This window comes from Molothrus ater, chromosome 4, assembly GCF_012460135.2.
Source record: "Molothrus ater isolate BHLD 08-10-18 breed brown headed cowbird chromosome 4, BPBGC_Mater_1.1, whole genome shotgun sequence".
Lineage (NCBI taxonomy): Eukaryota > Metazoa > Chordata > Aves > Passeriformes > Icteridae > Molothrus > Molothrus ater.
Genome location: NC_050481.2, coordinates 54043975 through 54071639, shown reverse-complemented (window position 1 = coordinate 54071639; position 27665 = coordinate 54043975). Strand labels below are relative to the sequence as shown.

The window sequence follows — 27665 nt, the reverse complement described above, 5'->3', positions numbered from 1 at the left end:
AAATCTTAATTCTGTTGACAAAAGTGGATATGCCTTTTAAATGTATAGTATTTCAAGGCAGTTTTATAATTATAAATTATATTCTTGATCTCAGTGCACTTCCATTATTTTTATGTGGAAATGCTTAAAGCATTATAATATCATACACTTCATCCTTACCTTGAACATAATTGCATTAATTAACAATTAAGATGATGTATAGTAAGGAAATAATATAGAATTATGGTTATCTTTTGTAATGTAAAAATTCAGAAAAGGAAACAGCCAAAACACTTCATTGAAGTAAAAATTGTTAATAGAAGCAGTTTCCATATCCCTGTATTCTTACTGAGTCTTGGAAAAGTAAGGGCTAAACTTAGAGTTTCTCATTTCCTGGGGTTCTACTTTTGTGGTGTTCTTCACTCATATTTTGTGTATGTATTTTGTGGTTGCTACCTTTTACAAAAAAATGAAGTAACCTTTACAACCTGAGGAAACACTTTTGTCACCTTTGCTATGTCACATCACAGCCATTTTTCAGAGCCTATTTATACTGTTAAAAATAATTTCATTTTCTAAAAAATGCTTCATGCTCTTCAACTGCACTTTAGTTTATCCAGATGGTGGCATATGGCCGTGTATCTTCTTGCTCTTATGCTTGTAAATGTATAAACTACATATTTGTGGTGGTAAATTTTTACCAAGAAAGAAAAGAATGTAAGAGTTTCAGTATGTACAGTGTGAGAAGTCTCTTGATTATGCTCGCAGATTTTAATCCTTACAATAGACAGATTATTATTATATATATAATAGATTCTAATATTATGTATTTATTAAAATTATATAAAATATAAAATAAAGAGAGATTAAGATAAACACTGACTTTTTAAAGTATTTTTTTAAAAGCTTGACTGATCTGTAAAATTTTATTTTAATATAAAATTGCTATCATGTTTTACTGTTTGATTAATAAGATTTTTTTAGTGAATGACATGCTGCTGGGACATGATTTGTTCTCTCTAAAGCAGCCTGTACACTTCAGTCGGCAGCACGTGTCTTCAGGAAGCTTGTGAGGCTCTTTTTTGAGGCTGTCTTTTTATGTAGCTAAGTCTTGAAACTTTGGTGTTGAATTGAAGTACGTATTTCCATCGTTATTTAAACTGAGAGAGGCCCTGCGGAGTGATCTTGGCTGGTTAGAGGGCTGGGCAATCACCAGATGTGAAATTTAACAGGGCAAGTGCCAGGGATGGGGCAGCTGTGGATGTGCATAGGCTGGGGAATGGGGCTGGAAAGGGACCTGGGGGTCCTGGTTGGCAGAAAGTTGAACATGAGCCAGCAGTGCCCTGGCAGCCAGGAGGGCTGAGCATGTCCTGGGGTTTATCAGGCACAGCATGGCCAGCTGGGCAAGGGAGGGGATTGTCCTGCTCTGCTCTGGGCTGGGGCAGCCTCACCTCGAGTGCTGGGGGCAGTTCTGGGTACCACAATATGAGATGTAGAGCTTTAGAGAGCATCCAGAGGAGCACCATGAAAGTGGTGAAGGGTCTAGAGGGGAAGTCATATGAAGAATGACTGAGATCAGCTGTCTTATTCACTCTGGAGGCGACCAGGAGGAGACCTCATCACAGCCTAGAGCTTTCTCCCAGGTGGAAGCAGAGGGGCAGGCACTGATCTCTTCTCTGGTGACCAGTGACAGGACACAAGGAAATGGCCTGTATTTATGTCAGGGAAGGTTTGGGTTGGATATTAGGAAAAGGTTCCCCAGGGAAGTGGTCACAGCACCAAGCCTGACAGAGTTCAAGAAGCATCTGGACAGTGCTTTCAAGGCACATGGTGTGTGTCTGGGGGTGTCCTGCACAGGGCCAGGAATTGGGCTTGATGATCCTGGTGGATCCCTTCCAGCTTAGAGTGTTCTATGACTCTAAAGTTGTTTACATGCTTCACTTGGAAAACATGAAGAACTTACAGTGGTTGTGGTTATAACTTTTCTTCATTTGTTTCTTATTCAGGAGCAAGAGTTTGTCTCCATTTTGTTGTAATGCATGACTAGCTTGTATGCAGTGGTATTTCATCAGTGCATTGAAAATCCAGAACACTTTCTCAAATAGGCAACAAGCTCTCTTGGCAACTAATAATTTTGAACGTCTCTGTGTGAGATCATACCTGGTTCTTCATTTAATTTTTCTACTTCTCCTAGGTTAGATTAAAGGTATATACTGCAATAGATCCACTAGTTGGTATTTTGGTTATTAATATAATTTCTTATAGTTATTTGAGTGGAGGAATGAATACCTAAATTTTTTCCTTTATGAGTACAGACAAATATAGACATTTTTCTGAATGTGCCAGAAAAAACGTCCTTCTACTTTTATTCTTGGTAACGTTGCTTGGTCTGTAGGATGTTTCATCTGCACTTTGTTTTTTTCAAAGCCATACTTGTGGCATATTTTTAGTGTGTGGTGTTTTGGGAGATTACCAGGAAAAGTTGGTATCGAAATGAAACTTGATCAGGCTGCTGTGAAATTTAGAATTTTCCAAGCCTAAAGAGGGAATTGAATTGTGCAAAATACTGGTTCCTGATTTTTGCCGAACCATAGAAACTGCACGGAATAAAAGATACTCTTCAGAAAATATCCTGCTTCCTTTTCCTGGCAGCTCTTATTTTTACTCTGTAATGTAATGTTGTCTGGGAGCAGTGGCAGAGGATCTTGCAGGCAGTGTTTGCAAGTTGCAAATTGTGGATTAGGAGCTACCCTAGTGTAGAAAATAAGGTTAAAGTTTGTTTTGCAGAAGAATTTGTGAAACTAAGCTTTTATCAGTTATGATTACAGGGGAGGTTGTCTTGGTAAGGGGTGTTACTGCTTTCAGTGGTAATCTTACATAAAGGGAGCTTCAAAATGAAGGTCTGGAGTCTTGGAGGTGCTTGTGCACACTCTGAGTTTATGCCATTGTGGAAGAGTTCTAAGGCTGGGCAGAATAAATAATAATTAGCCTTAGTCAGTTATTGTTGTTGTTCCAGCCGTCTGCGTAAAAGCTCCTCATGTCCTGAATGTGAAAAAACAAGCACAAAACACCAGTGACTTGCCAAGGTCAAACAGATTCTGTGGAGAGGTGGAAATAGAATTACTATCTCCTGCCTCTGTTCCTGTACTTGTTGTAGTTATGGGCTGTTTGCTGGGTTTTGACAGGTGACATCATGTTGTCTCTCCCAACTGCGGCCGTGAAAGCTGGTCAGGAGAAATCAGACTTCCTTAGGTTTTTTGTCTGCATAACAGAAAGGTATGGTAAATAAGACTTGAGTGTCTGTATTGATCATTAATATGTTCTGGTTATAGTGGGTGATATTAGAGTGGGCAGTAGAGACATGCTGCTCTTACATAATTGAGACAGATGCCGTGGTTAGGGCTTGACCAGTAGATAAATGTGCCATGTAATAAATAATAGAATGAGGTGGTGCTGCAGTGTGCTGTTGCCATGTCTTTCTACTGCAGGAGAAATTACTCTGCATAGGCATTATTTTCAAAATTGAAAATATTTCACTACTTTCCAAATCTGCCACCCAGCTTTGGTTTCAGTGGTGAGTGTCAGAATTCAGAAAAGAAAAGGCTTTGGTGAGAGACTGCAGTTATTCTGCATGTGTCTGCTTCTTTTCATGCTTAGTTTTGTAGTAGATATACATGATGACTAGTAAAATCCTCAATAATGTGATATCTTCCAGAAGTTATGGGGATATATCAAAACTATTTTGGACATGTCTTTTTGTCCAAGTATTTTTTTGGCCAAATTCTTTTCCTCTGCTCTTCAGTACTTCTTTGTCAGCATTGAGTCCTGGGGTGTTGTTGGTTTGGTGTAGTTTGTTGGGGGTTTGTTTGGTTTGGTGGTTGGTTGGGGTTTTGTTTGTGTTGTTTTTGTTTGTGTGGGGGGTTTTTGTTTGTTTTTTAAATTTTCCTTTTGCATTCCAGTTTTTTTTTTTTCTTTTACTATTGTGTGGTTGATGTTGCTTTTGGTTTATTTATGTGTGCATTACAATTTTCTCACTAATAAGTCACGGAGAGCAGTTAATCAAAATAAGTATTTGGGATAAGGCTTCCTCTTTGAAAGAGGCTTGTAGCATTCTTGATGTATTGTGACAAATTGTTTTAGTCAGCACAGATGATACTGAGATGGAATTCTGATCACAATATAAAAGCTCAAGGGATCTTTGTATAAGTACTAAAGTTACAAAAGCGCCTTCCTCTGTTAATTGTTTTGGTGTTGATTATGGAGGTAACATGTCTCTTAGTTTGTCCGTAAGAGTGATAGAGAATGTGTTAAGTAGAGAGAAAAAAACAGGCAATTCTCTAGAGCTAAAGCAAATTTCTTGCTCTGAGAGTCACCTAAAGTGGGAAAGGCATGAAAACCTATTCTGATAATATTTTAATTAATAATATAGATGTTGGCCAGGCTCATGTTCAGTTTTGATAATACAGTAAATAAGATTAGTGTTCCCAGTGCTTACGTTTAGATAGCAGGACTCTCAAAATACCAAGAACTGTGTTAAAACAAACGTGAGAACTATGCCAAAACAAACATCAGAGCTTTCTGCTTTTTTTCTTTTTTTTTTTTTTTCCTTGCAATGGGCAAAATACCTGTATTTCACAACAGTTAGCAGGCAAAACAAAAGAGTCATTATGAAACAACGTTTGAAAAAGGTTTTACTGAGTTGTAGTCCCAGTCAGCTTGTTGAAGTGATAAATCGTACTTCAGATGGTAGCAAAGGAAAAGTAGACCAGGCCTTTACAGTCAATTGTGATTGCTAAAGACTCCTAGAAAGTATAGGGCAACTCTTGTTACTGGATCCCTTGTGCTATAAGGGTAATAGTCATTCTTTTTGACTTGCTGCATCTGCATGTGGCTTTTGAGACTGCAGTAAACAGAGGGTGACCCCAGAGGATAGGCTCAAGGTACCTCTCAAGAGAGTGTATGAAGCCAGTCCTTTAACATAGCCTGAGTTTCCATATGGAAATAAAATATAGAAGAAGAAAACCTCTAGGCATATGCCTTGTTTTTCTAATGTTTCTGGGTTCCATGTTTTTTCTGGAAAAATATTATCTTTTTTTTTGTTGTTGTTAAATACTTTGTAAATAATCAGAAAAACTGAACTGACCTTCCTGCCTTCATGTCTCACCATATTGCTGGATGGCACTTAGAGTTAGCAGTAGACTGGTTAGATTTGTCAGTTTGCATAGTCATGAAATAGTATTGCATCAGGTTAAATTTAAAAGTTTATCTTTCTCAGTTTGACTAGCTCTCTAAAAAAACCCAAACCATAAGCAACAGACCTATGTTTACCAGAAGGTATTAGGCAGTGATGAATATTATATCTGTAGAGATAAGAGACTTCTTCACTTACTGAAAGTTTTCCTCTGTCATTAGGATTCAAATTGTGGATATTGTTGTTGAAGTACTCAGCAGATTTTGCTGGTGACACTTGAGATGTTTTCTTTGTTGTGTTCAGTATTCTCCTGCTTAATGGCCCTGATTGTAGAACAGTTTTTTCAGTAATGAAATTAGATTTTTAAGAAGAAAAATACTATTCTGCCATTACACAAATTGCATTCCTAGCTAATATTGTGGTTTTTTGGTTTGACATTAGTTGAAAACATGTATAGCCACAGCTTTACATTTCTTTTCTCTGATTCAGTTTTATATCTGGTCAATTCTGCTTCCTCTTGTTACATATATAAAACATATTGAAATAACAGAGAGTATTGTATTTTGCTTAGTCATTTTCAGTTGTGTCCTCTCCTGAATTTTGTGGGCAGCCCTCAATTAGTTTTGCTTCTGGATTTCCTTTTTTTTTCGTCTCTTTAATTATTTTTAATGGAGTAGCACACCAGAATATTTTCCCTGGGTTGTTTTTTTTTTTCTGTGAAGTTTCTGTGTAAGCCCCATTGTCTTTGTTCCTGGGCAATCCATGCTCACTTAGGTTTGTCCAGAGCAGTACTTTTAGACTGCTTCCCAACAGTGTTGTTGCTTTTTTCCCCTAAATTTTGCTGTTACTAGCCCTAAGGCTTGTGGTGTACTTAGAGCATCACCACAACCATTATCTACAGAGCAATCACTGTTGCTACTCAGCTAGTGTGATAATCTAACAGCTGTATGTTTTAAATCAAATCCAAACCCTATTCCTTACTTTTGGGAACTTGAGACTTCACTTTGTCAGTGTCTTGGATCATGAGAGGGGATGTCTAATAAGTACTTGTATGCAACTTGTCTCCGCCCTTAAGAACTGATGAGGATTGGAGAGAAAATAAAATCTAAAGAATTCAAGAACCTGAGATATCTCATATAACAAAAGACAAAACATTGATACAGAGGGAGAAGCTTAAAATTTAAGTTATACTGGTAAAGCCAGAGAAGGATCCAGTGTTACTATTGTGAAGGCAGGAAATGTATTTTGGGAGGGGGAAGAAGGGATAGTGAAGGATTATTTTATTTTGGAGGAGTTTTGGTTTTTGCTTCTTTCTTTTGAAATGTTTCAATCCTCTTCACGTATTGGAAACTACTGCTATTTTTTTATCCTTTTGCTACTCCAAAGAGAATGGATAAAATAGAACTTTGAATAAATACGGACTGCAGTGTGTTGCTAGTGGCTTTGTAGGGTGCATATTGAAAGCTGTGGAGAAGCAGGACACTTTGTTCTTAACATGGTATATTTCTAAAGCAACAGAACAGGGAGAAAGGATTGTTTTGGAAGTGGTGAAAGCAAACAAAGTGAAGCTGAGACCAGGTTAAATTCTGTAAGTAAGCATTGCCCAAAAAGTAGTGGTTGCGTGTCTGTGTATATAGATACACTTAAAAGTGTTTGTTATGTAACTTTAGTATACAACTTGGATTTATATTTACTATACAGTTTCTTCTAACATAACATGGGTCAAAAGAGCATGTGTGACATTCTGCATAAAATAGTAACTTTTCTTTTTGTCTGGTTCTGAATGCAAGCATTTGATTTGCTTTTCTTAATACCTTTTCAGAACCCTACAGAAATGTTATCATACCGAGGTGTCCTAATATAGGTTAAAAATTACCAGTTTGATCAGGATAGTTTTCTTACACTTGTTGTTCTCATTATAGATGGCATTTTTATTAGTGATGCACATCCTGATCTTGTCTGATCTTGCTTTGAAAAAAAAAAAGTATTTGAAAGATTACTATACAGATATTCTGGAAGTAGATGTGTAACAATGGTGCACTTTTTCTTCCAACAGTGAGCCTCAGTTTACTTTTGCTGATTAAACAGCTCATGTAGGCCTTTGTCTAAAGCATTTTCCCCACTTCATTTTGGAACAAAATTTAGAAAGTCAAACAGGCATATCCTTTGGATATCAGAATTGAATAATTGTTCCAGCCAGCAAGGCTAATGTGTGCAGCCTTGCTCCTTTGGTTAAAGGTTTTTTAATTTGGTAAAAGAAATCTTCAAACTCAGACTTGCAGCACTGGTCCATAGTTGGAGAAACAGGAAGCAAACACTTTAAGCATTGTCCCAGATCACCATTGCTCTTTCAGTCTGTGGCGTCTTCCTTTTTTTCAGCTGCTTTCTTAATTTCTTTCTTGGAAGCCAAAAGTAGCTTCATGAAGTTTTCCTAAGAGTTGAGTCATTTATCAGCTTCTCCTTTGCCAAATAATCTGTAATGGAATCCACTACATTTTTTCTGCCTGAGGCTGTTTATTACATTGTCCACTTGCTTTTGACTTGTTGTCTCAGTCCTTTTGATTGCTTATTCTGTCTGTTTTCTGCAGTGTTGTAGTTAATTGTGGCTGTTAGAAACATCTTGAGGACTCTAAGTTCAAAGTGCCCTAGGTCTTGGCACAGTGTCCTGTAAGTAAACCTGTATTCACCTGTCACTCAAGCTGCTTGCAAGCTGTTGGGTGGCATGCAGGTCCAGGGAGCCCTTTTAACAGGGCTCTAGTATACCTTAAAGAGTGAACTCTGGTTTTCTTTATAAAACCAGCTCTCTATACTCCTTTAGTTTTGGGAGTGGTGTGCTGAATGTTGAGTATACTTCAGGTTTGTCCCAAGGCGTGCTGGCATGGCCAATCAGATCTTATAACTAGTAAAAGGATGATGGCTGAAAAGCTGTTGGGTTGAAAAACAGTGCCTGTCATGGCACTGTTCGTGTAGTTAATGAAGATTTATTTCCTAAAGGGCGTTGTGCTTTGCAGTTGTCAGTCTCTTGGGGAAAACTGGAAAATCCTTTCATTTGTAAAAAAACCCAAGAAACTAACTTGATCCAGAAAACTGCAGTACCATTACTTTGCTGCCCTCCCCTCCCCCCAGAAAAATTACCAGTAGAGATTTATTATGTTTTCCTCTAAAGTTTGTGGCTAATTTTATTAATAAGCATTTGTATTATCATCCACACTTGACAGCTGGTTTCTGTGTGTACCTTCAGATAGCAGTGGCATTCTGTCACAGCACTTTGGTCAGTGGTGAGCATCTGTGGCTGCTGAGCTGGGTGATTTGCAGGCTTTTCCAGTGTCACTCCTGCATGAACCTAGATTTACTGATCTGTTAAAACTAAATTTTGATTCTGGGATGGGATGACTCTTTGAGACTGATCATATTGATGATGTGAAGTTGCCTTGGGATTTCCTTGCACTGAACTGAAAATAGTCACAGGAGAAGCTTGAGGAGAGGTACCATTTAGGCTTGTATGGTTCTTACTCGTCTTCAGCTGTCCTGGTGCTGGAAATGGAGAAATGGGTTGCTGGAGCCTTGGCCTGAATGAGAATAACCTGTGCATCCCCTAGCAGTGGGAGCAGAAGGCCTTGCACACCTCAGTGGATTGTCTTCACTCTGTCCTTCTTCCTCATCTTTGCCTCACTTTGTAATAGCAAAAGGGACTGGAGAGGAATGGATGGATGCTGGTCTGGGGCTGGGGAACAGTGTGAACTCTGAGGGTAGGTAATGATGTATATGTGTGGAGGCAGTCATCTCTTGAATTTTCTACTGCTGCAAGGACATTGAAGAAATTTTGGAGTTAGCAAAGGTAGGTTTTGCTATCTCAGTGTTAAAGTTTTTATCTGATGCTTTATGTTTTTATTTATTGGGGTACAGAAACATTGAGTGGCTTCTCTGTTTTACACATGTTCTTTTATTTAGCTGTAGGGAAGTTGTTCTTTCTCCTCCCCCCAAGGGAGTTTCCTGTGTGTATGGAAAAATAAAAAACAGAAGTGAAAAATACCTCAGGCTTCCAAACCTGCAGCTCACGTTTCACTTCTCCCGCTGCCTTTCTTGTCACACAAGTAGTCCAGCAGTCCTTCCCCTACCCACAGCAATGCCATCTATCTGGAGAGCAAGACACTGTCATAGCAAATGTGATAGCTAACTTGGCACACCAATTTATTACAACAACCTATGAACCACTAGGGAAATAAAAAAATTTACGCGGTCCTACACTTCTCTGGTGTTTATCTTTAACTTGCCAGAATGTTTTATTAGGCTTTTTTCAGGCTAGTAAATATAACATAACTTTGATACCTGTTCCAAGATGTTTATAGTTATAAATAAATTTGGTATGCAACTCATGGGATTTTTTTTGTTTAAAAGTCCACTTAAGGCCGGGGCTCTAAAATTGTTTGTAACTCAACAGTTAATTTGCATTTCATCAATGTGTTACTGTCACTAGAAGTTCTGGAGATGCCCTGTTTACAATCTGACTACAGAGCAAAGGGTTTCTCTATTTCTTATGCCTAGGTGAGCAGTATGTAGATAACATACTGTATTCAATATGAATGCTGTCTTCACAGTATTTAATCATTCTCACAACTATATAAGATAATTTAGGCACTTTAAAGCTTGTGTATTCTGAATTTCCTTCATTTGTTTAGACTGCATTTTGTGTGTGTTCTCTTGTCATGTGACAGGTTTGTGGGTTTTTAGCCTCTTAAGTTGTTCTATAAATGGTAGGACTAAAGAACTTCTGTATCCTGTACACTTGTGCCTTGTATGGTGAGGAAGGTTTATGGAGCAATACCACAAACTCCTTCATCCCTAATGGACAAAGTGTAGTGCTAATATATCTAAGGCATAAGCTTACTGTCTAGCCAAATGGCATATGCAAAGTGATCAGCTGTGAAACAGTAATTTCCAAATTCTGCTTTGTCTTTTTTGGTGACATTGGCAATGTCTATCCAGCTTCCAGTTTTCATAAAACTCATAGCAACTTAATTTTCTTTAAAAGCTCATTTCTTATTTTTAAACTTAGTTAAAACAGATTTATGGGCTCCTAAGTTATTGCAAGGATGGCTAATCAGTTTATTAATTGTAATAATACAGTACTAAGCCTGCTCTGTGGACAGAGTGTGCCATATTTTTCAGAATTCATGCCTTGAAGAAAATATACCATTTCTCTAAAATGGTGAATTCTAAGTGGTAACTTCTAATATAGGTTGTCCCTTGATTTTTTTTTGGATGAGATTTTTTTCTTCATTTATCTTGGCTGCGTGGCCATCTGCATGTTTTCATTCTGTAGTTCACGTTACCTCTCTGATTGTTGAACTTTAATGATTGCATTTGTCAATTTTTTTCTTCTGCTTTGAAGAGTTCAGACTGCCCTGTTGGGGCAGCAGTGGGCAGAAATTTCAGGAGGGAGATGTCTCTATAGGCTGGCATGTTTCACATACTACATACTTGGTAGTCCTGTGTTGGTTTACACTTGACAGGGTTGGTAGCTGCTAACTGAAATGACAGATTTGGTTGTTTAGTGCTTCGAGACACTTCTGACAATTTACATTCCCTTCTGGCCTGAATGTTCTTGGAAGGATGAGACAATGTTTTGAAAAGAGGTTGGGTTCAGAGCTCAGCAGTTGGGAGCCTTCACAAGAGTGCTTAGGCACACTTTTCATGCTGTAAAATCCTTGCAAAAAAATTGCGGCAGCACAGGCGTTATTCTGGGAAACTCGAGTTGTAGCAGTCACAGGTTCAAGATCATGCAGAAGTTAAATGCTGTTGGGTACATTTTTTAAAAAAACTACTGGTTCCTTAAATATTTAGAATACCTACATTAAGTAAAGTTTGTCTCAGGAGAACATTCTTGTTTTCAAATTGGCTTCATGGTTTATAGTGTACCTCATTAAGATGCAGGGAGAAGTTTTACCAGTAATTTGCATCTGTGTGGAGTTAAAACTTGACAAACCCGAAAAGCAAGCCTCCTTGAATTAAGTATGATTCACACAATTTCCATTTTAAAAAATTGACAATAATAACTGCTTTGCATTTGTGCTCTTCAGATTTTTTTTCTTATGAAAAATGCTGCATAAAAGCTGTTAGGGCACAATAGGAGCATGTGTGACCATGTAAGAGACCTGTAATACTGTAATACCAGAAAAAAGGATGATAAGGTGTTAGCTTGCTGACATTCCAGCCATGTAATCTAATCTTTTCATATGGTTATTGTAAATGTACTGCGATAAGGAGGAGTAAAAGTTTATTATTGCAGTGTCTGTTTAATTATCTTGTACAGGGATCATTGACCCAGTTACCATAACAGTTGTTAAAAGTATTATCATCTTTGATGGTAGGCATTGTAGAGATTATATTTCTCTTTGCAATTTGTTTCCAAATATTTTAGTTTTACAGTTAGAACTGGCAATAATTAGAAGGAACTTCTAGCTTATAAAATTTAAACAGAAATACAGTTTTTGTTGTACTTACATATTTTCAACTCTCTCCTTCAAGCATTTTTTAAATGGCAGGATGAATTTCTGTCTTTCCTGTGTTGGAATGCTCTATTAATTATTGCTGGGGCTGTAGCTGCAGTATAATTTACTATCTTAGAAACTTAGAATTTAACTGTAAATTAATTCAACAACAGTGACAAAAAGTCCAAAGCTTTTGAATCTTTTAAAACAACTGTTTTTCTTAAAACACAGGTTTGTAAACTGTAGATGGAATAGTACCTAATTTTTCTGTCTGTGCAAGTTATGTGACTTTAAAGGTTTAAGAATAATTTGCTTATATTAAATGCTTCCCAGTTAGAGACCTTCAGCACAATCACAGGGAAAAAGCCCAACAGTGGAGAAGGCTTCCAACTGATTTAGTTGTCTTAGAAAGTTAGAAAAGAGCTTTCTAATTCTCATTCTTTTCTGGGATGTGTTTATTGTTGCTGTTTTTATATTCATGGGATGATGTATTCATAAGCTTAATTACGAAACAATACACTTGAGATTGATTAATTCTAGGATACTGACAGCTCATTTTACAGCTGCACCCAGTTAATGTTAGTGTAACCATGTAATTCCTGGGTGATGCAAGAAAACATCTGATATCTAGGAAACCCTATAATTTTGTAACACAGGTTGATGCCAAACACAGCTTGGTTAAAAGGTTTATGTATGCACAGGTTTTGTGTCATTTTAATCTACTGAGGAGATAAATTTTATTTACAAGTTTGGAAATTACTGTTGGCATGGCAGCCTGCTTAAGTGCTGATAATCCGTTCTCTGCTTGCATACTGATACAATTTTTGAATTGTTTTACAAGTCTAGGATCAATGGATGAGACATTGTTCAGAGAAATAATCTTATAGAACTCTAGCAGTGTACTTTTATTGACTATAAGGAGCTGCTTCCATACTGCATTTTGAAGGCTCACAGTGTAGAAGTTGGAGGAAGAAAGGGAATGAAAGGAGAGGGTACATACTGTAATGACACTGTTTAAAAAAAGAAATTATATTGCATAAAAAAGTTGACTAAAAATGACTGAGTTGCCAGAGGAGGGAGATGATAGGGAATTGTCCCCATTTCTTAGAGGTGTGTTTCAGAAGTGTGACAATACAGTAAAGATACTTAAAAATGGCTCTTGAAACTTGCTTTGGAGGGCTAGGCACTGCTGTCAGAGCTTACAGTTCCTAAAACAAGACCAGTTGAGGGAGTGTATGAACTGGTTTTTGTTGGCCTTTTGCTATTATTGTTATTATTATTAACATTATTTACAGTATTTATAATAATATTAAATGGGTCTAAATTGAAGGTGGGGGTGTACCAGGTTTCTAACAGTGCCCTGCTACCATAGAGGGTGGTCACATTCTCCTGAGTGTGCCTGTTGGTTGCAGTGAGGTGGTGCTGGCGTTCACTGGCTTTGTGATTGAATCAGTGAAGCCTTTCCCCTTTCCATCTCTGGCCTCCCCAGAAATATAGGTTATTTTCTGGATTACTGATTTGAATTATCTTTGGAAAGGTCTGACAAGTGCTGGAATTTGGTGTTTGAGGGTAGGTCAGTGCAGCTGGGGGAAGCTGGCAGGCAAGACCTGTTTGGCAGTGACAAATCAGCTCAGCTGCCTCTGAAGCCACAGTCCAACTGTGTACTGGAGCAGCTGGGATACAGGCACGTTTGCGTGCCCTGACCTAGCAGGGAGGTGGGAAAGGCATTTGAGACAGTGGTGACTTAAACTGTCAGCAAGACTTGTCAGAGTTGCTCTGCTTAAACCTTAGAGATGCCAGTTTACTTAGCTGTCATTTTGCATTAAGTTCTGACTGTGATTGGGCTGACAGTCTTATAGGTATCCTAAGCTAAACTTTGACTAAGAATGTTAGTCTCTTGTTGAGATCTTTTTTTGCTTAAGTCTTGCATTTTGCAAGTCATTTTCCATAATGGATTCCTCTGTGTGTTTTCTTGTGTTATAGTTCTTTCCCATGAGAGTTACAGGCTTGCTTAGCTGCTCCTGTAATCTTTTTTGGCTTCTGTTGAAGTTGAGTTTGCTGAGGTGACCAAACAGCTTTCTGCAACCAACATGACTGGTTTCCCTGTCTCCTGCTTCCCCATGTGTTAGTGGTGTGCCAGATTGATGGACTGAGTTAGCTCCTTTTGGAGGTCTGAGCACCGCAGGTGGTGCAGGGCAAGTGAGTTGAGGAGCTTGGAGCAGGGACAGTAAGCCCCTTAGAGAGATTAGGCCATTCTCATTTTTCTGCTCATAGTTGCTGTAGCAATAAAGCTCCTTGGTTTATGAGGGTATAGGGTAAGGAAAAGGACATGGAAGAGTGATTATCCCATTACTCTATTAGAGTGGTGGTTAGAGATTTTGAAGCTGACCAATGACTGTACCAATCAAGAACCTGTTATCTCCTAAAGAGGTGTTCCAAAGAAATACCTATTTGCCCTTATGGTGAGTGAGGTTAGTCTGGCTTTTTGAGAATCTTCTACCTTTGCAAATTTAATATGGTTCCTTACCACTTCCTTATAAAATCATTCACAACTTCTCCTGTTACATATTTTTGATATTACAGTGAATGGTGGTGGTTCAGAGAAAACAATGAACCTTAACTTTTTTCCCTTCTTTTTATTCACTTTTTTAAAAGTTATTTTCTGCACAGAATATCTGCTTAACTTCTAGTTAAGGATGGAAATTATATTTACAGAGGAGAAACTGTCCTTTGAACACTGCAGACATTCAGTCATTGAAATGAAGGTTGAACAAATCCTTAGGTACTAGACTATAGTGCTGGGTTCCTATACTGGTAGGAAAGTGGTTGAAAAAGTCTCCTCTTATTTCTAATTTGTGACTTTTTTCCCAATAATCAGGCAACAGAGATAATAATCAGTCACTTAGTAGTTTTTCCCTCATGCTTCTAAAAACATTTCTTCAGACTAAATCTTACTTGCAGTTATGGGCCAGTAGTAACTCTAAAAAGCACTGATTTGATACTCAAGAACTCTGTTCTTGCCATATTTAGAAATTTAATTTTTTAATAGGTAACTGCTTGTTTTTGAGGACTTGCTGATAATTAAATTACGGTTTAGTAGGGGATATATAATCACTTTCTTACGAAATAAAAGTCAAGATTGCTTGTGAAGTGTATATTCAAAGGTGATGTGCAAAGTGAGATCCCAAGGAAAATTTCCTGTGTCAGATGGACAAGAAGAGTTCTAGTAATCGTAAGCTGGGCAAAGTCATTGTCAATGAAAGCTGTGACTGTGGGATGTTTTGTGTAAAATCATGCTCCAGGCTGATTTTATGCATTGCCATTACTTTAATAGTCAGTTTTGTGAACTGAATGTGCAGGTGTTTTCCCTTTTCCAAGTATCCACTCTCTTTTGGTTTGAATGGATGAAGATAAAACTAATGAGCACATTCCCTATGCAGTTACAATAGCTGAGCCAGATTATACTGTGTTTGAGGGACTGGGATTCTGTTGGCATGCCGATTTTTCAAGCTAATAACTCGGTCAGTTGCTAAGGTACATGTGTCCAAGTCTACAGTTTCCACTAAATATTTGAGCCAATGTTATGAGGCAATTAATAAAAAAGAAATAATAGCATGTGAATGTGAAGGAATCATAATAAATTGACTAATGTTTTACTATGTTTCTTACATTCTACACCACTCCAACATTTTAGTGGCTTTATCCTTTAAGGTGATAGTATCTAAGTTCTTTAGTATACCTGAGATCTTTGAATTGCTAGCTCCTTGCTGTAGGTACCTACAGCTCAAAGCAAAAACAGGGAAATCACATCTCCAGGGCTATGTTTTGGTACTTCCTCATTAAGCAAGCTATCATTACTGACTTCCTTACCTCACTTAGTGTGGCAAAGTTGTGTGAATGCTGTCTTGATTAAAATTATGTCCTGTTTGGACAAGACCTTTGACTTTTAGAGTCATATACAAGTGTAATGATTACTGCATAGGGCTTTTTTCCATATCTGGGTAGACTGCTATAAAGAAGTGAATTTGTTTACTTTCTCTTAAGTTGTTAAAAAGTGAGCCTGCTTACTGATACAGTGCAAGCTTTTATTTAAATTGCAGCTGTGGTTCTGTGATTTTATGGGGATTGGAAAAGAGGACAATAATGAGAGCAGTGTGGGAGGATGAAAGCAGGTGAGAAAAGGGAGAGGGAGTTTCTAATTGGACTTGCAGCGAGAGGGCGTGACTAAGTGAAGCAGAGCTTTTTCTGTTGTATTTTTGTCAGTATTATTTGATACAGTGCCAAAAGTGTGTACTGTGCTGTAGAGTAGAAGACTTGTTTCAAACACATAACATGCTCCCTGTCTTGGGGGACTTAAATTCTTTAGGTATAGTTGGGGGCAGGACAGAATCATGCAGTACAAAGATGTGATAGTGCTTGGTTGGTGGCATTCACCCTGGAGCAGGTGGGTCTTTTTTTTGTTGTTGTTGTTGAAGAGGGGGAATGTTTTGTGTATTGATAAAAAACCTTCTGTTTTTGTGATTTCAGGGGCTGCTGTGCCCCCTGCTTCCAAAGAGTCACAGTGCAGTTGGACCACCCATCATTGACTCTTTACAGAGGAGAAAGGGACTTCAGGAGTAGTAGAAATCTATTGTTCTTGTCTGTTAGACGTTCTTGATTGGTGTGGTTTTAATTAATTTTATCTCCTTTTGTAGGATGGATAAGAAAGAGGGTACCTTGTGTCAATAGTGTTTCAAAGCAAGTTGGCTGAGATTGGTTCTTTGTATGTGAATATGAAAACTGTATTTATTTTTAAAAATAGGTCAGCTTTTAATTCAACTCTAACCTTCAGGACAAAGTCTTTATAGCAATATTTATTACAGTAGACACCCTAATGAGAATCAGGGCCAAAGTGCTGCTGGCAGGCAAAAGTGAGAGTGATGACTGCGTGTGACTCTGTTAGAGTGTGTGTGTTCATCTTGAAGGATGAGCCAGCCTGGGATGGGTGAGCTGGATGCTGTCAGTCAGTCTGTTGACTTCATCAGCCTTGGGAGGATCACACTTATGGACATAGTTGTGTCTAGAGGGAGCAGCAGGGGGGGGAGATAGGTGGCATATCTTCAGCAGTTTCTGTACCTGAGCTGTATGATATTTTAGAAGAACAAGACAATGGACTATTTAGGGTGTGAGTAGTCTAAGGATTTAAAGACTCCTTGCCCTATGATGCTATGCAGATAGTTAGGAATACAGGGTATGCTGGGGACATTAGACTGTATGGCATTAAGCTACAGCAACCTACAAAAATCAGTGGAGGGCAAAACCCCAAAAAGCTTGTGGGACGTGGAGGGGGAGTTGCCTGAGAAGTGTTGTGAAGAATGAACTGTAGGCTGTGGAGTATAGACTGGGTAAGAATTACTTCCTTGTCATCTGTCCTTTCTTTTGACAATATTAGCTAGTTTATTTTAGTTCTTTAGTTTGTTTCCAATGTGGAGGTTGCTTAGTGCTGGATGTTACTGGTAATACAACTGTTTGTTTCCCATAATCAGACTTGTGTATATTGAACCCATTTTGTTTTGGAGAAGATAAAATTTTCCTTCTGGTGGCATTTTTTTAGCCACTGGTATGGTTCATTTATTTAACATCTTCATCCATGGAGAAGATCAGTGTGAAATCTTCAGTTTGAGCATAGGTAATTGCTTGTGTTTTCTTCCATGTTAACTGAATTCTTATATAAAATTATATGTGTTTTGCATTAATCTCTTAGAAATTGTGTCTGTGAGGTGTTTTGGCTTTTTAATCCTGTGTAAAACTTGTAGATCACCACTTTTTTGAGCACTGCAATCATAACAGTGCGCTATTTTCAGATTCATTTAAAAATAAAGGATATCAGTGTGGAATAAGATGCACTTACAGAAATCAAATCCAGCAGTTATCTCTTAGAGGAAACGTTAAAGTGCTGTGGATCCAGCCACTGTGAGAAATGTGGTAGTCTTTATTTGCCAGCTCATGCTGGATCATAAATGGCCCTTTTTTTCAATACATAGGAATTCCTCTTTGGGTCTGTGAAACCACCAGATGGGAAAATGTTTTCTAGTTACACATGATCATTTCCCTCTTGAGTTGTATTCTAAAATGTTTGTAATAGACTGTGGCTGTGTAGGTGAGTGCACAGAAATATTTTCAGCATTTACATTTTGTCTTTACCAAAATCTGTGCACAGAAAAGTATACCTATATTGACAGAATATCCTGTGTTTTAAAATGTACACCTGCTTTTGCAGTTGATGTAACATGTTATCCTAAATGTAGAAATCTGTGAAACCAAAACAAGTCTGATGTGGAGTGGCCGACTCTTCCCATATAAGTTGTACTATTCTGTTCAATCCAAAGGTAGTGTTTCTAGCAAATGCCAAATTAAGGGATCACAGTGTGCCCTGTACATGGGCACCATTGCATATGTTTGCTTTGATAATTTCATGCATTTTAAAAGTCCACAAATATGAATTTTCCTCAGTGCTTCTTCAGTTATTCACTAATTTGTCCGTGGTAAGCAAACTGAAGCTGGAAATAGGCAGAGGATAGACAATTAAAAGAAAGAGAAAATAAAGTCCCAGCATGCTGCTTAAATCCATCTTTCAGCTTTTCTCAGATGATGTCTGTGTTAGTGGCTGAAAAGGAATACTTTTATATTGATCCTCAAACTTTGAATGGAAACCTGAGTACTTCACTTTCCTGGATCTTAGATAACCTCAGTAGGCCAAGAAAACCCTTGAGATCCCATACTGGTAAGCTTGTAGTGTAGTGAGTTTGTGGTAACAGATTGCAAAATAACTTGAAATTAATTCTTTGAAAATTTCATTTCTCATGGTAGAAAGTAGAGAGTCTGTTACAACGAGGGTCTGGATATCTGGTGCTAAGAGCTGAACAAACACTTGACAGACTTTCTAGCTTACCAGATATATAGCAGTTATTTTAAAGCTGAGGGAGAATGATAAAAAAATACCTGTAAATTACTTCTCTTATTTTAATTTATTTCCTTAAAAGGCTTTTGTGTGACTTTTAAGTTACAAACTCTTGTTGTTTGTTCACAAGTTACATTGTAAGAGGTCTAGGAAAAGGTTGCACCTGACATTGACACTGTTTTTAGAACTGGAGTTAAGTGAAGCACAGGAATTTCTTTTGCTGCACTCCTGGCTGAAATGCACTTAAGAGTAGTTGAAATGGCAGTATTTTTTCTTCCCCAATCCTATCACACATAATGGTTTGTGGGATACCAGCTGTTTGATAGGTATTAGAAGTGTTGGGACTTAACTTGAGCTTCTCACCAGACTTCTTTGTCACTTCATATCGTTGGAGAGCAGAGGGTGGATTTTCTTACTTTCTTTATTTCTGAATTCATAATGTAGTCTGAGACATTGCCAAAGACTATATAAAAATCTGGAGTTCTTTTATTAGACTCCTCCTGTTTCAAGCATTGTTTCCCTTGGATCTCGTCTAAGGAAGTAAAAACTTTCCTTGATCACTCTATTCTGTATTTAATTTCTATGTTTAATACTCTGGGTATTCTACTGTCTTAAATTAGTGATTACCATATCTTACTTATCACAATGTTGAGACATTTGTGCTCTGGGAGATGGAACTGAAACCATTGAACTGAAAAGTGTGAGGTAAGTTCCATAAAGGCCAGTTTCTTTGTGGCATTTGTCTGGGGATTTTTTCCAAAGTCCATGCTGAGGTATTATAGTCATCTCTTGTAGCCTATTAAAAGAGTTCTTCTAACATGTTCTGCACCAAATACTGTGTCATGTACTGTGATATAGCAGGACTAAGAAAGAAAGAATTGAGTTTAGTGTTCAGGAATGATGTTAGGCCTTTGCTACATGAGTCAAAAGCACCAGGAAGTGAATAGGTCCAGCTGGAAATGATCTTGCAGTCAGGTATTAGGGGGTAAAACTTTTCCAATAAACGGGCACTCTGTGCCTTTTTTAAAATCTGGCATTTGTTTCCCATGCAGAAAGCATGTGATTTTATTTTCTCATTGCACTGGGTCTGGCTGGGACAGAGTTAATTTTCTTCCTAGCAGCTGTTACGGTGCCATGTTCTTGGTGACCAGAACAGTGTTGATAACACCCTGATATTTCAGCTCTTTCTGAACAGTGTTGGCACAGCATCAAGGCCTTCTCTCTTTTTCACTCTGCCTGCTGTCTGATCCCCCACAATGACTGAGGGGGGTACAAAGTACTGGGAGGCATACAGCCAGGCAGGTGACCCAAATGAACTGAAGAGATATTCCATGCCATATAATGTCATGCTCAGCAATAAATTGGAGGGCAGTGGGATTTAGGGAGGTTACCCAGCTTTTGCTTAGGAAGTGACTTGATATTGATCATGGGTGGTGGTGAGTGGCCCATTTCGCTTTGTTTTTCTCTACTTCCACTTCTGTTTTCTATGTTAAACAATTATATGATGTCAACATCTAAGTTTTCTTGCTCTTTATTCATGGTTTTCTCTTCACCCATCTGATGGTGATGGGGAAATACACACCTGGATCGTTTAGTGACCTATGAGCAACAAAGCAGCACATGATCTCTTCATGCTTGTGTAAGGCAGAAAGGAAATAGAGATCTCAACACGTGGATATTTGTTTTGAAAGGAACCTCTGAAGGTCATGGAGTCCAAATACCCTGCAACAAGCAGGGATGTCTTCAGTCAGATCAGGTTGCTCAGATCCCTGTCCAATGAATGTTTTCCAAGGATGGGGCATCTAGCAGCCTTCTGGGCAGCCTGCTTTTGGATACAATGCTTTTGGATTCTTCAGGGTAAGGAAAGTATTTACTTTTATTTTCAGTGTTGAAATTTTTAAGACACCAGAGAAACTTCTGTCACAAAAAAAAAAAATTGACACAGAAAACAGTAACTAGTGTATTTTTACTACACGTTGTATATTCTGGAGTTAAATTTGAATGTTTTGCCTTGCCACAGATTTTTCTGGTACCCCATTTCCCATAGTGGTCTCAGGTCCATGTTTTTCATTTAGCAAGTCTTAGTTTGCAGCTCCTGTCTTCCCATTCCTAGTCCATGCTGTTTCTGCTGCTCCCCCATGTTGGCCTCTCCAACACACTTGCTTTCTGCTCAGCTGTTGTTTCTGCTGTAGTTGAATTTGACAACTCCCTTTTGCATTTTGCTTCTCTGGAGACCATTTACAGAAAGATCCATGCTATTCTGACTAGATGCCAAAAATTGTGTCAATCCATAGGACAAGTGAAGATGCAATACCTAATTGCTGAAGTTTGTCTCTATTTGTATGTTGTGGAAATATTTTTTTAAGGCTTCTGTGCTCAGCACATGAAGGTGAATGGTCTTTCTCAGGGACTGTTAAAGTGATGTTCTTGGCTGAAGACCAGTACCGGAAAAATTTGCAGTTCATATTCCAGGCAGGAGGATGCTAGTGCTGTTCAGTGACCATAGATCTTCAGTCAGAGTTGAAGATAGGATAGCATGTGATTTTTGTAGAGATTTTTTTTTATAATTCTTTTTCTTGCGAATGGCAGAACTGTTTTGGTAATTTTCATTTATTTATCTTTCCATCCAAAGTTCACTTGACACATAGAACCATTGAATAAAAAGAAAAAAGAGCCAGATCATTTATGTCCAGAAAATAAGACTGTATAACAAAAGAAGTTTGGCAAGTTTAGTAAAGGCATACAACTACTGATAGATGCTGAAAAAAGTGAAAATTCATATTCCTGCAGCCATAGAAAATAGTAGTGCATATTGTATCTGAGCTAGGAATTCCAAATAGGATTTCACATTTTGTATTGTCTAAAGACGTTTGAAACTTATCCTGTATATTGTGCCATGTGTTTACCTAACCTGAGAATTTTAAGAGTTTGAGTAAAACTACCTACTGTACTGACAAGATTAGTGTTACTTTACTTCTTAACTTCCATACTTAGTTGAAGGGCAGAAAGAGATAAAAGGGGAAGGACTATGTTTCCTTACATTTCTGTGAATGGGGAAAAGCATTTTAAATGGCAAACTGGGACTTGCTTAATGAGAATAATTATTTGGGATATGGTATTGAAGAAAGAGCTATGCCTACAGTGCAAAGTATGGAAGCGATATAATTTATGCAAAGCATCAGAAAACAAAATACAGGAAATAATAGAATACTAACTGGTGGTTGGAAAAAAAAAACAGGACAGGGAAAAGAATTATTAGGGCAAGTATAACTTGCTCCAATAGCAAGTGGTTATGGTGTGACTAATGCTCTCACTCATGTTTCCAGTACAGTGTGTTAGGATATACTAATAAATACAGCTTGACCTGATGTGAATGACACAGCAACTTAACTGTATGTCTATAATCTCACTACAGGACACCTGAAAGAGCACTTAGTCTTGGATAGTAAAATTTTAAAAACCCAGCAAATTAAAGGAACTTGGTGAGCATTCAAATATAATGATGCATAGCCTGTAATTAGGACTTCAAATTACATATATTTATCTTGTCTAATAACCTCTGCAAGAGTAGAATTATGATACATTTTTAGTTTCCTCTCGTGTACATATTTGTTATTCATCAATCTCCATATTTTCAAGATGAAAAAAAAGAGAAATAGAAATACTGAATAGATGAAGAAATTCCAGAGACAGTGAAATCCAGTGAAAGTGTACATAAGAAAAGTGTTGCAGTCTCTGTCATGTCTGACAGGTAACCATGTAGTGTCTGAACTGGCTCATATTTCAGCATGCCAGTCAAATATGAAAGTTTGAATAGCAACAGTCACAGCTTGTGCAGTGGATGTCATTTAGTACAAAACCATAGATAGAATGTGTTTCTTGCATTTTCATCTGTCTTAACATCAGAAGACTTTAAAAGATTCTTAGTCTTCTGTGTAGAAGTTGCTGATAGTTTCTGTCCTTCAGGTTATATCGTCAGTACACATCTCTACTTCAGTTTGCAAACATGGAAAAAATAAACCAGATGAACCATTAAACAAAATATGTGTGATACTTTTTAAAAAAACAACTGTGTCGTGTTTGTATATTTGAGTTTTGTAGTGTGACTGAAAATCTGGCATCTTGAATGCACTTGCTGCTTTGGAATATATCTGGTTCATAGGAGTATATATACTGATCCATGCCTGCCTAGTCATCAGTAATGGATGAGTAAGGAAAGAATGTAAAAGGTTTGGGTTTTTTTAAACTCACGCTATTTTCTTTGCTGCTGGTAGAACATACTTAAGCTTTTCCTGAGGACAAGGTTGTAAAAAACAGGTCATTATACTGAATAGAATTTAATTGAGTTCTGTATCAGGCTTCTGTTTAGTCTTTTGACCTTACTTCTGCTTTCAGCCTCCACAATATTCTCTAGCACTATGTTTTACCACTTAGTTTTGTGTTTGTAGAGCAAGGAAAAAAAAATTTAAATTAAATTTTTGGTGTTGGATATATTTCCCAATTCCTGTATTTGTGAGACAGCAGAGAATAACTATATCCTTTCCACATTTTGCATATATTTTATCAGTCTTTTAGATCTTTGCATCTGTTTCTCACTTTTCTCTCATACTCTCACTGAAGGCTGGAGTTTTAGCCAATTGGATACAAAAACTATTAATTATTCATACTGACTTTCATGCTAACTTTTATTACTCTGAGAACTTTTTTCCACTGCTGCAAGTTTTCAGAGCTGTGAAGGTGTGGCAGAATAATGCCATGACATGGTGATGTTTCTGTTTCCTATTTCAGTCTTAATAATTTTTGAATTCTAATTTCTTTTAACTACTGCTGTTGAGCTTGGGAGGTGAATATTTATGGGATATTTGAAATGATTTTGTACTGATGCAGGAAAAGGCTGTTCTTTGACACCGTGGCTATGGTACATAACCATCAGTCATCTGTCAAGACAACATTATTGAGGAAAAGTCACTGAATTTCATTTAGAAAGAGTTAACATGAGACTTAAAGTAAATATCAAGATGCAATTTCCTCCTATTCTACCTCTCTATAGTGTATATTGAAAGAATAATAAAAGGTTTACCCAAATTACATCATCTCTTTGAAAGGTTCATGTTGCTAAGGGTAGCATTTATATGTCTTCACAAGTTGATTACAGTGACATAAATAACTTCATTTTGTGTGGAGGAGGCTGGGGAAAGCTGGTGTATGAGTTAGGGAGGTACTGCACTGAGCATCAGATCAGTTTGCCCTGTGTATCTCCAGAGTGACTCAGTGCTTCAGCTCTGATTCTGAAGAATGGGGATTTTGGTACTTTTCTCCTGTGTGTATGTTGAAGATTTGACTAAGGGAAAACATGGGATTTATTTCTTTCAGTAATTGCAACTGTGTTGTGTAGCTCTCTTGTTAATAAGACTCTTTTTAGTAATTAAGTGTATGTGCAAGGGGAATGTATCTGCTGCACTCCAGATCTGCAAGGGTGTGTGTTACCTTAGGGCAGTGTGAGGTTTTGTCTATAAGGGGTTTTTTGTGTTAATGCAATTTCTGGTGTACTAAGGTCCTCATCTTGGATTGGATCTCTTGGTCACAGTACAAGTGGTAAGTGTGGTGTGCATAATGCCTTCTTTCCTCCAAGATAAGCACCTCTTCATTTTTTTTGTGGTGAATTGAAATGTGCAGAGGGGTTGAAACAAAGACAGTAGTTCTGCTCAAAAGCAGGGAGCTAATCTATAGGGATGTTGTTTGGAGAGTATTGCTTTAAGGCAGTCTGTTCTCTGCTCAGAGTCACAGAGCCTCTGTGAAACAGGATGATCCTGGGCCTTCATGGGAGAACAGCAGCTACACAGACAGTATGGGGGAGTTGGGATATACACCTACTCACACTGTTATCCAGGGAAAATCAGAGGCACAGGCTGTGCTCAGCAGGTAGCGAGGCAGATCCTGAAAAGAGAAGGGCTAGAAGCAGAAAGGCTTTGGATGAAACTTTCCCTCTGCCAAACTGCAAAGCTGTTAGGGTTTTCTAGTTACCTTTTCTGCATTACAGATATGTCTATGCAGTGATGCATACCACAGAGAAAAATATAAATTAAATTTGTGTCCAGTAGACCTCAAAATTTAAAATTTATAAAAACAAATCTCGCAGCAAGAATTCTGGTTTCATTTACAATTAAAAGCAAGCCAGAGAAGTGAACTGTATACTAACAACAACAAAGTAAAACATGAAGGGAATTTCTGTTTGGTTGGAAAAATAAATTTTTATTTCATTGTTTAAGCTGAAAAGAAAATCTGGCTTTGTGTCATTTATTCAGTTCCTCTGTGTGGACTGCCAGTATTTTAGAAGACATATTTCTCAAGTCTTGAAAAATAACTTTAAAATTGGCTGAATGTTGTCACTGCCCTGTCAGGAGAGTGCTATTTAGCTCAGCTATATGAATGATAATAGTTACATATTTGTACATTTCTGGCATTACAGAAATTAAATTGGAATGTATGTAATCATTCCACCATCAGTAGCTGTAGAGTCCAGGACAGATCCATTGCACGAACAGGGGAGTTTCTTGTCACATCACTTAATGATCAAATTCTTGTCCTAGGGAGCCTCCAACTCTTGTAGGACAATAGTAGGAAAGGGTTCTTTTCCCTATCCAGGAAACATGAAGGGGAAAGCTATGCCCACCTATAAAATGAACTTGGCATGTCATAGAGATATTTATGAACACTGGCTGTAAAAGCACAGTCTCTTATGTCTCTATTTATTTTTAGGCAAAAAGGTGTTAAACTAAGCCTGTCTTTTTGCCGTTCTGGTTTTGCATTGTGGGTTTCTTGGGGGTTTTTTCCCCCCCCGTCTTTGGCATCATTTTAGCTTGTGGTTGCACTTCCTCACCAGGATTAGCAGATGTACATTGCTGGGTGCAGCCTTCTTTTTTTTCAGATCTTTTACCTGACCATTTAGTTCTAATCTGAGGGTGGTTTTGGTAATGAAAATGTATCTGCCATGTGTTAATTTGGTGTCTTATGTAAATAAAGACTTTCGTGGAAAGTCTTAGCATAGTGTAAAGAGTATTCTTCCTGTCAAGGATGGTGTTGAAGCACTGAAAGAAGTACAGCTGTCTCAAAACACTTTATGGTGAAAAAAGCTTGAGTGTATTGCAGGCTATTTATGGATCAAGCTTGGCTGCATTCCATAGGAGAGATTTTTCCTGTAATTCTGTACTGGCATGTATGAAAATGTTGTCATCCTTTTTGTAAGAAGTCACAAAGGAAAAACAGATTTTTGAGAAATTGTCCTGGTGGAAAGCATTCACTTATTTGTCAACACAGATATGTCCATTAATTTCTGTATGTTTACAGTAACTGCTTATTGATGGCACTGCTGGTCAATTCTATGGCAAAGATCTTCTGCTTCTTTACTTTCTTGTGATGTCTGAACTTTCCAGAAGTGATTCTGAGAGCAAATGTGACTTCAGCAAAGAAAGTTACTTAGTGTTCAAATTCAAAAAAGCCTCTGGTGTTGTGGGAAAAGCAGTTGCAAGGAGGTGGTTAATACTTTAATAGTGTTCTTATCTAGGAAGTTGCAAAGAAAAGACATAAAATTCTAATACAATTTCAAGAATTGTGAAATTGGGATAGTATCTTACCATAAGATTATGTCTAAACACTTGTATTTAAATTAGCAACTACTTCTTTTTTTCAGGAAATTTGGAGAGCGACCTCAACCGAAACGGCTCACAAGGTAAGCATTAAAGAAACTCAGTATTTAACAATTTTCTGAAGTTACTCCTTGCATTCCCAGAAAAATTAGGTTAAAAATTTGTGGGTTGCTGACCCTAGAATTTTAAATATCAAAGCTTTTCAGTTATATATGCAAGCAGCAGCCAGAAGTACAATTTTTAACACACTGGCTTATTTTTAATATGAAACTCAAAATGCATTTTTAGAAATGGCGTTGACTTCATGTATCAGTTATTGTCGGTTATATTGTAGGATGTGGATCTGCTTGTTTTTAAATCCTCAGGAATGAGGTGATTTGTTTCTTGAGTCAAAGTGAGGTTATGCAAACCTTTTTGCTGCCAGAATTGAACACGGTGTTGTCAACGAGTGATCGGAACCAATTTTTGATGAACCCCCAATAATCAGAGAGTATCAAATAGAGCTATCAAGTCAATCCATTCTGGAAAGTATTTAGGGTGATTGGAGTACAGTGCTTGATTTGCTCCTGGCCTGCCTGGGATGTATATACAATACAAACTGTTAAGAAGTCACCTTCTTTTTTCAAACTGCTTTAACACAGTCTATGCAAATATTTATTATTCTGTGCCACCAACTGGGCCAATTATAATTAGCTCCTGGCTTTAAAATCCACTATTTGCTTGAAAGCAAAAAAGGATGTGCCATTTGTTTTTGTAGTTTTGTGTGGTGATAGAGGAAGCCTCTTCTCACCCTGACAGCCTCTGTTTTGAATGAAATGATACCTTATGTTAGCACATGATGGGGGAGAATATTTACATTTTGTGTTGTGAATATCTGTCTCACTGCATTTCTGGGTACGTTTTAGGTTAGCTTGTCATCATTAAACTTCATTTCAATGCAAAATTGACCCGTACTGGCTTACAGGTATTTGAACAAACATGGTGGTTGCTTGTTAGCCTGGCAGTCTTCAGGGATATTTGAAGATACTATGGTTTAAGTTATGAGCTGCTTTCCATCTTGAGTAGTAGCATCTATACTATAACCCTGAAGTTATTAATAGAATTTATCTTCCTTCATTTAAAAAAATGAACAAAAATAGAATGTATCTTCTATGTTTCAAAAAGAGCAACAAAAAAAGAAATTACTATGCAATGAGAGCTTTTAAATAAGTTTTCTATTTACTATAGTTACTCTGTATTTTATGTGCAGGATTTTAGCTACTAGGTATGCTCATTGCTTTTTCCTGAATGCAGGGTGAGTATTTAAGAAGTGCCAGCCATCCTTCAAAACTGCAGTTTGAAAACCTTTCCTGTGATGATAGAGGTTGGAAACAAACAACCTAACTTTCCTCTGAAGAGAAAACTGCTGAAACAGAACA

At 37.6% G+C, this 27665-nt stretch overlaps 1 protein-coding gene across 3 annotated transcripts in view; it reads left to right on the top strand.

Annotated features, from left to right (window-relative positions):
* The window catches only part of RBPJ (recombination signal binding protein for immunoglobulin kappa J region), a 57585-nt gene that overhangs the window by 5904 nt on the left and 24016 nt on the right, over positions 1–27665 (top strand). The window contains exons 1-2 of one of the 3 annotated variants that reach the window (XM_036382531.2): positions 3231–3255; positions 26292–26330. Coding sequence is in view for 2 of the 3 variants with exons in the window: in XM_054514718.1 (XP_054370693.1) it covers positions 16053–16105; positions 26292–26330 (92 nt within the window). In the remaining variant the exon portion in view is untranslated. Of the gene's footprint in view, positions 1–3230; positions 3256–16037; positions 16106–26291; positions 26331–27665 lie in introns of those variants that run through there. The other 2 variants (XM_054514718.1, XM_036382532.2) reach the window with 2 other exon arrangements.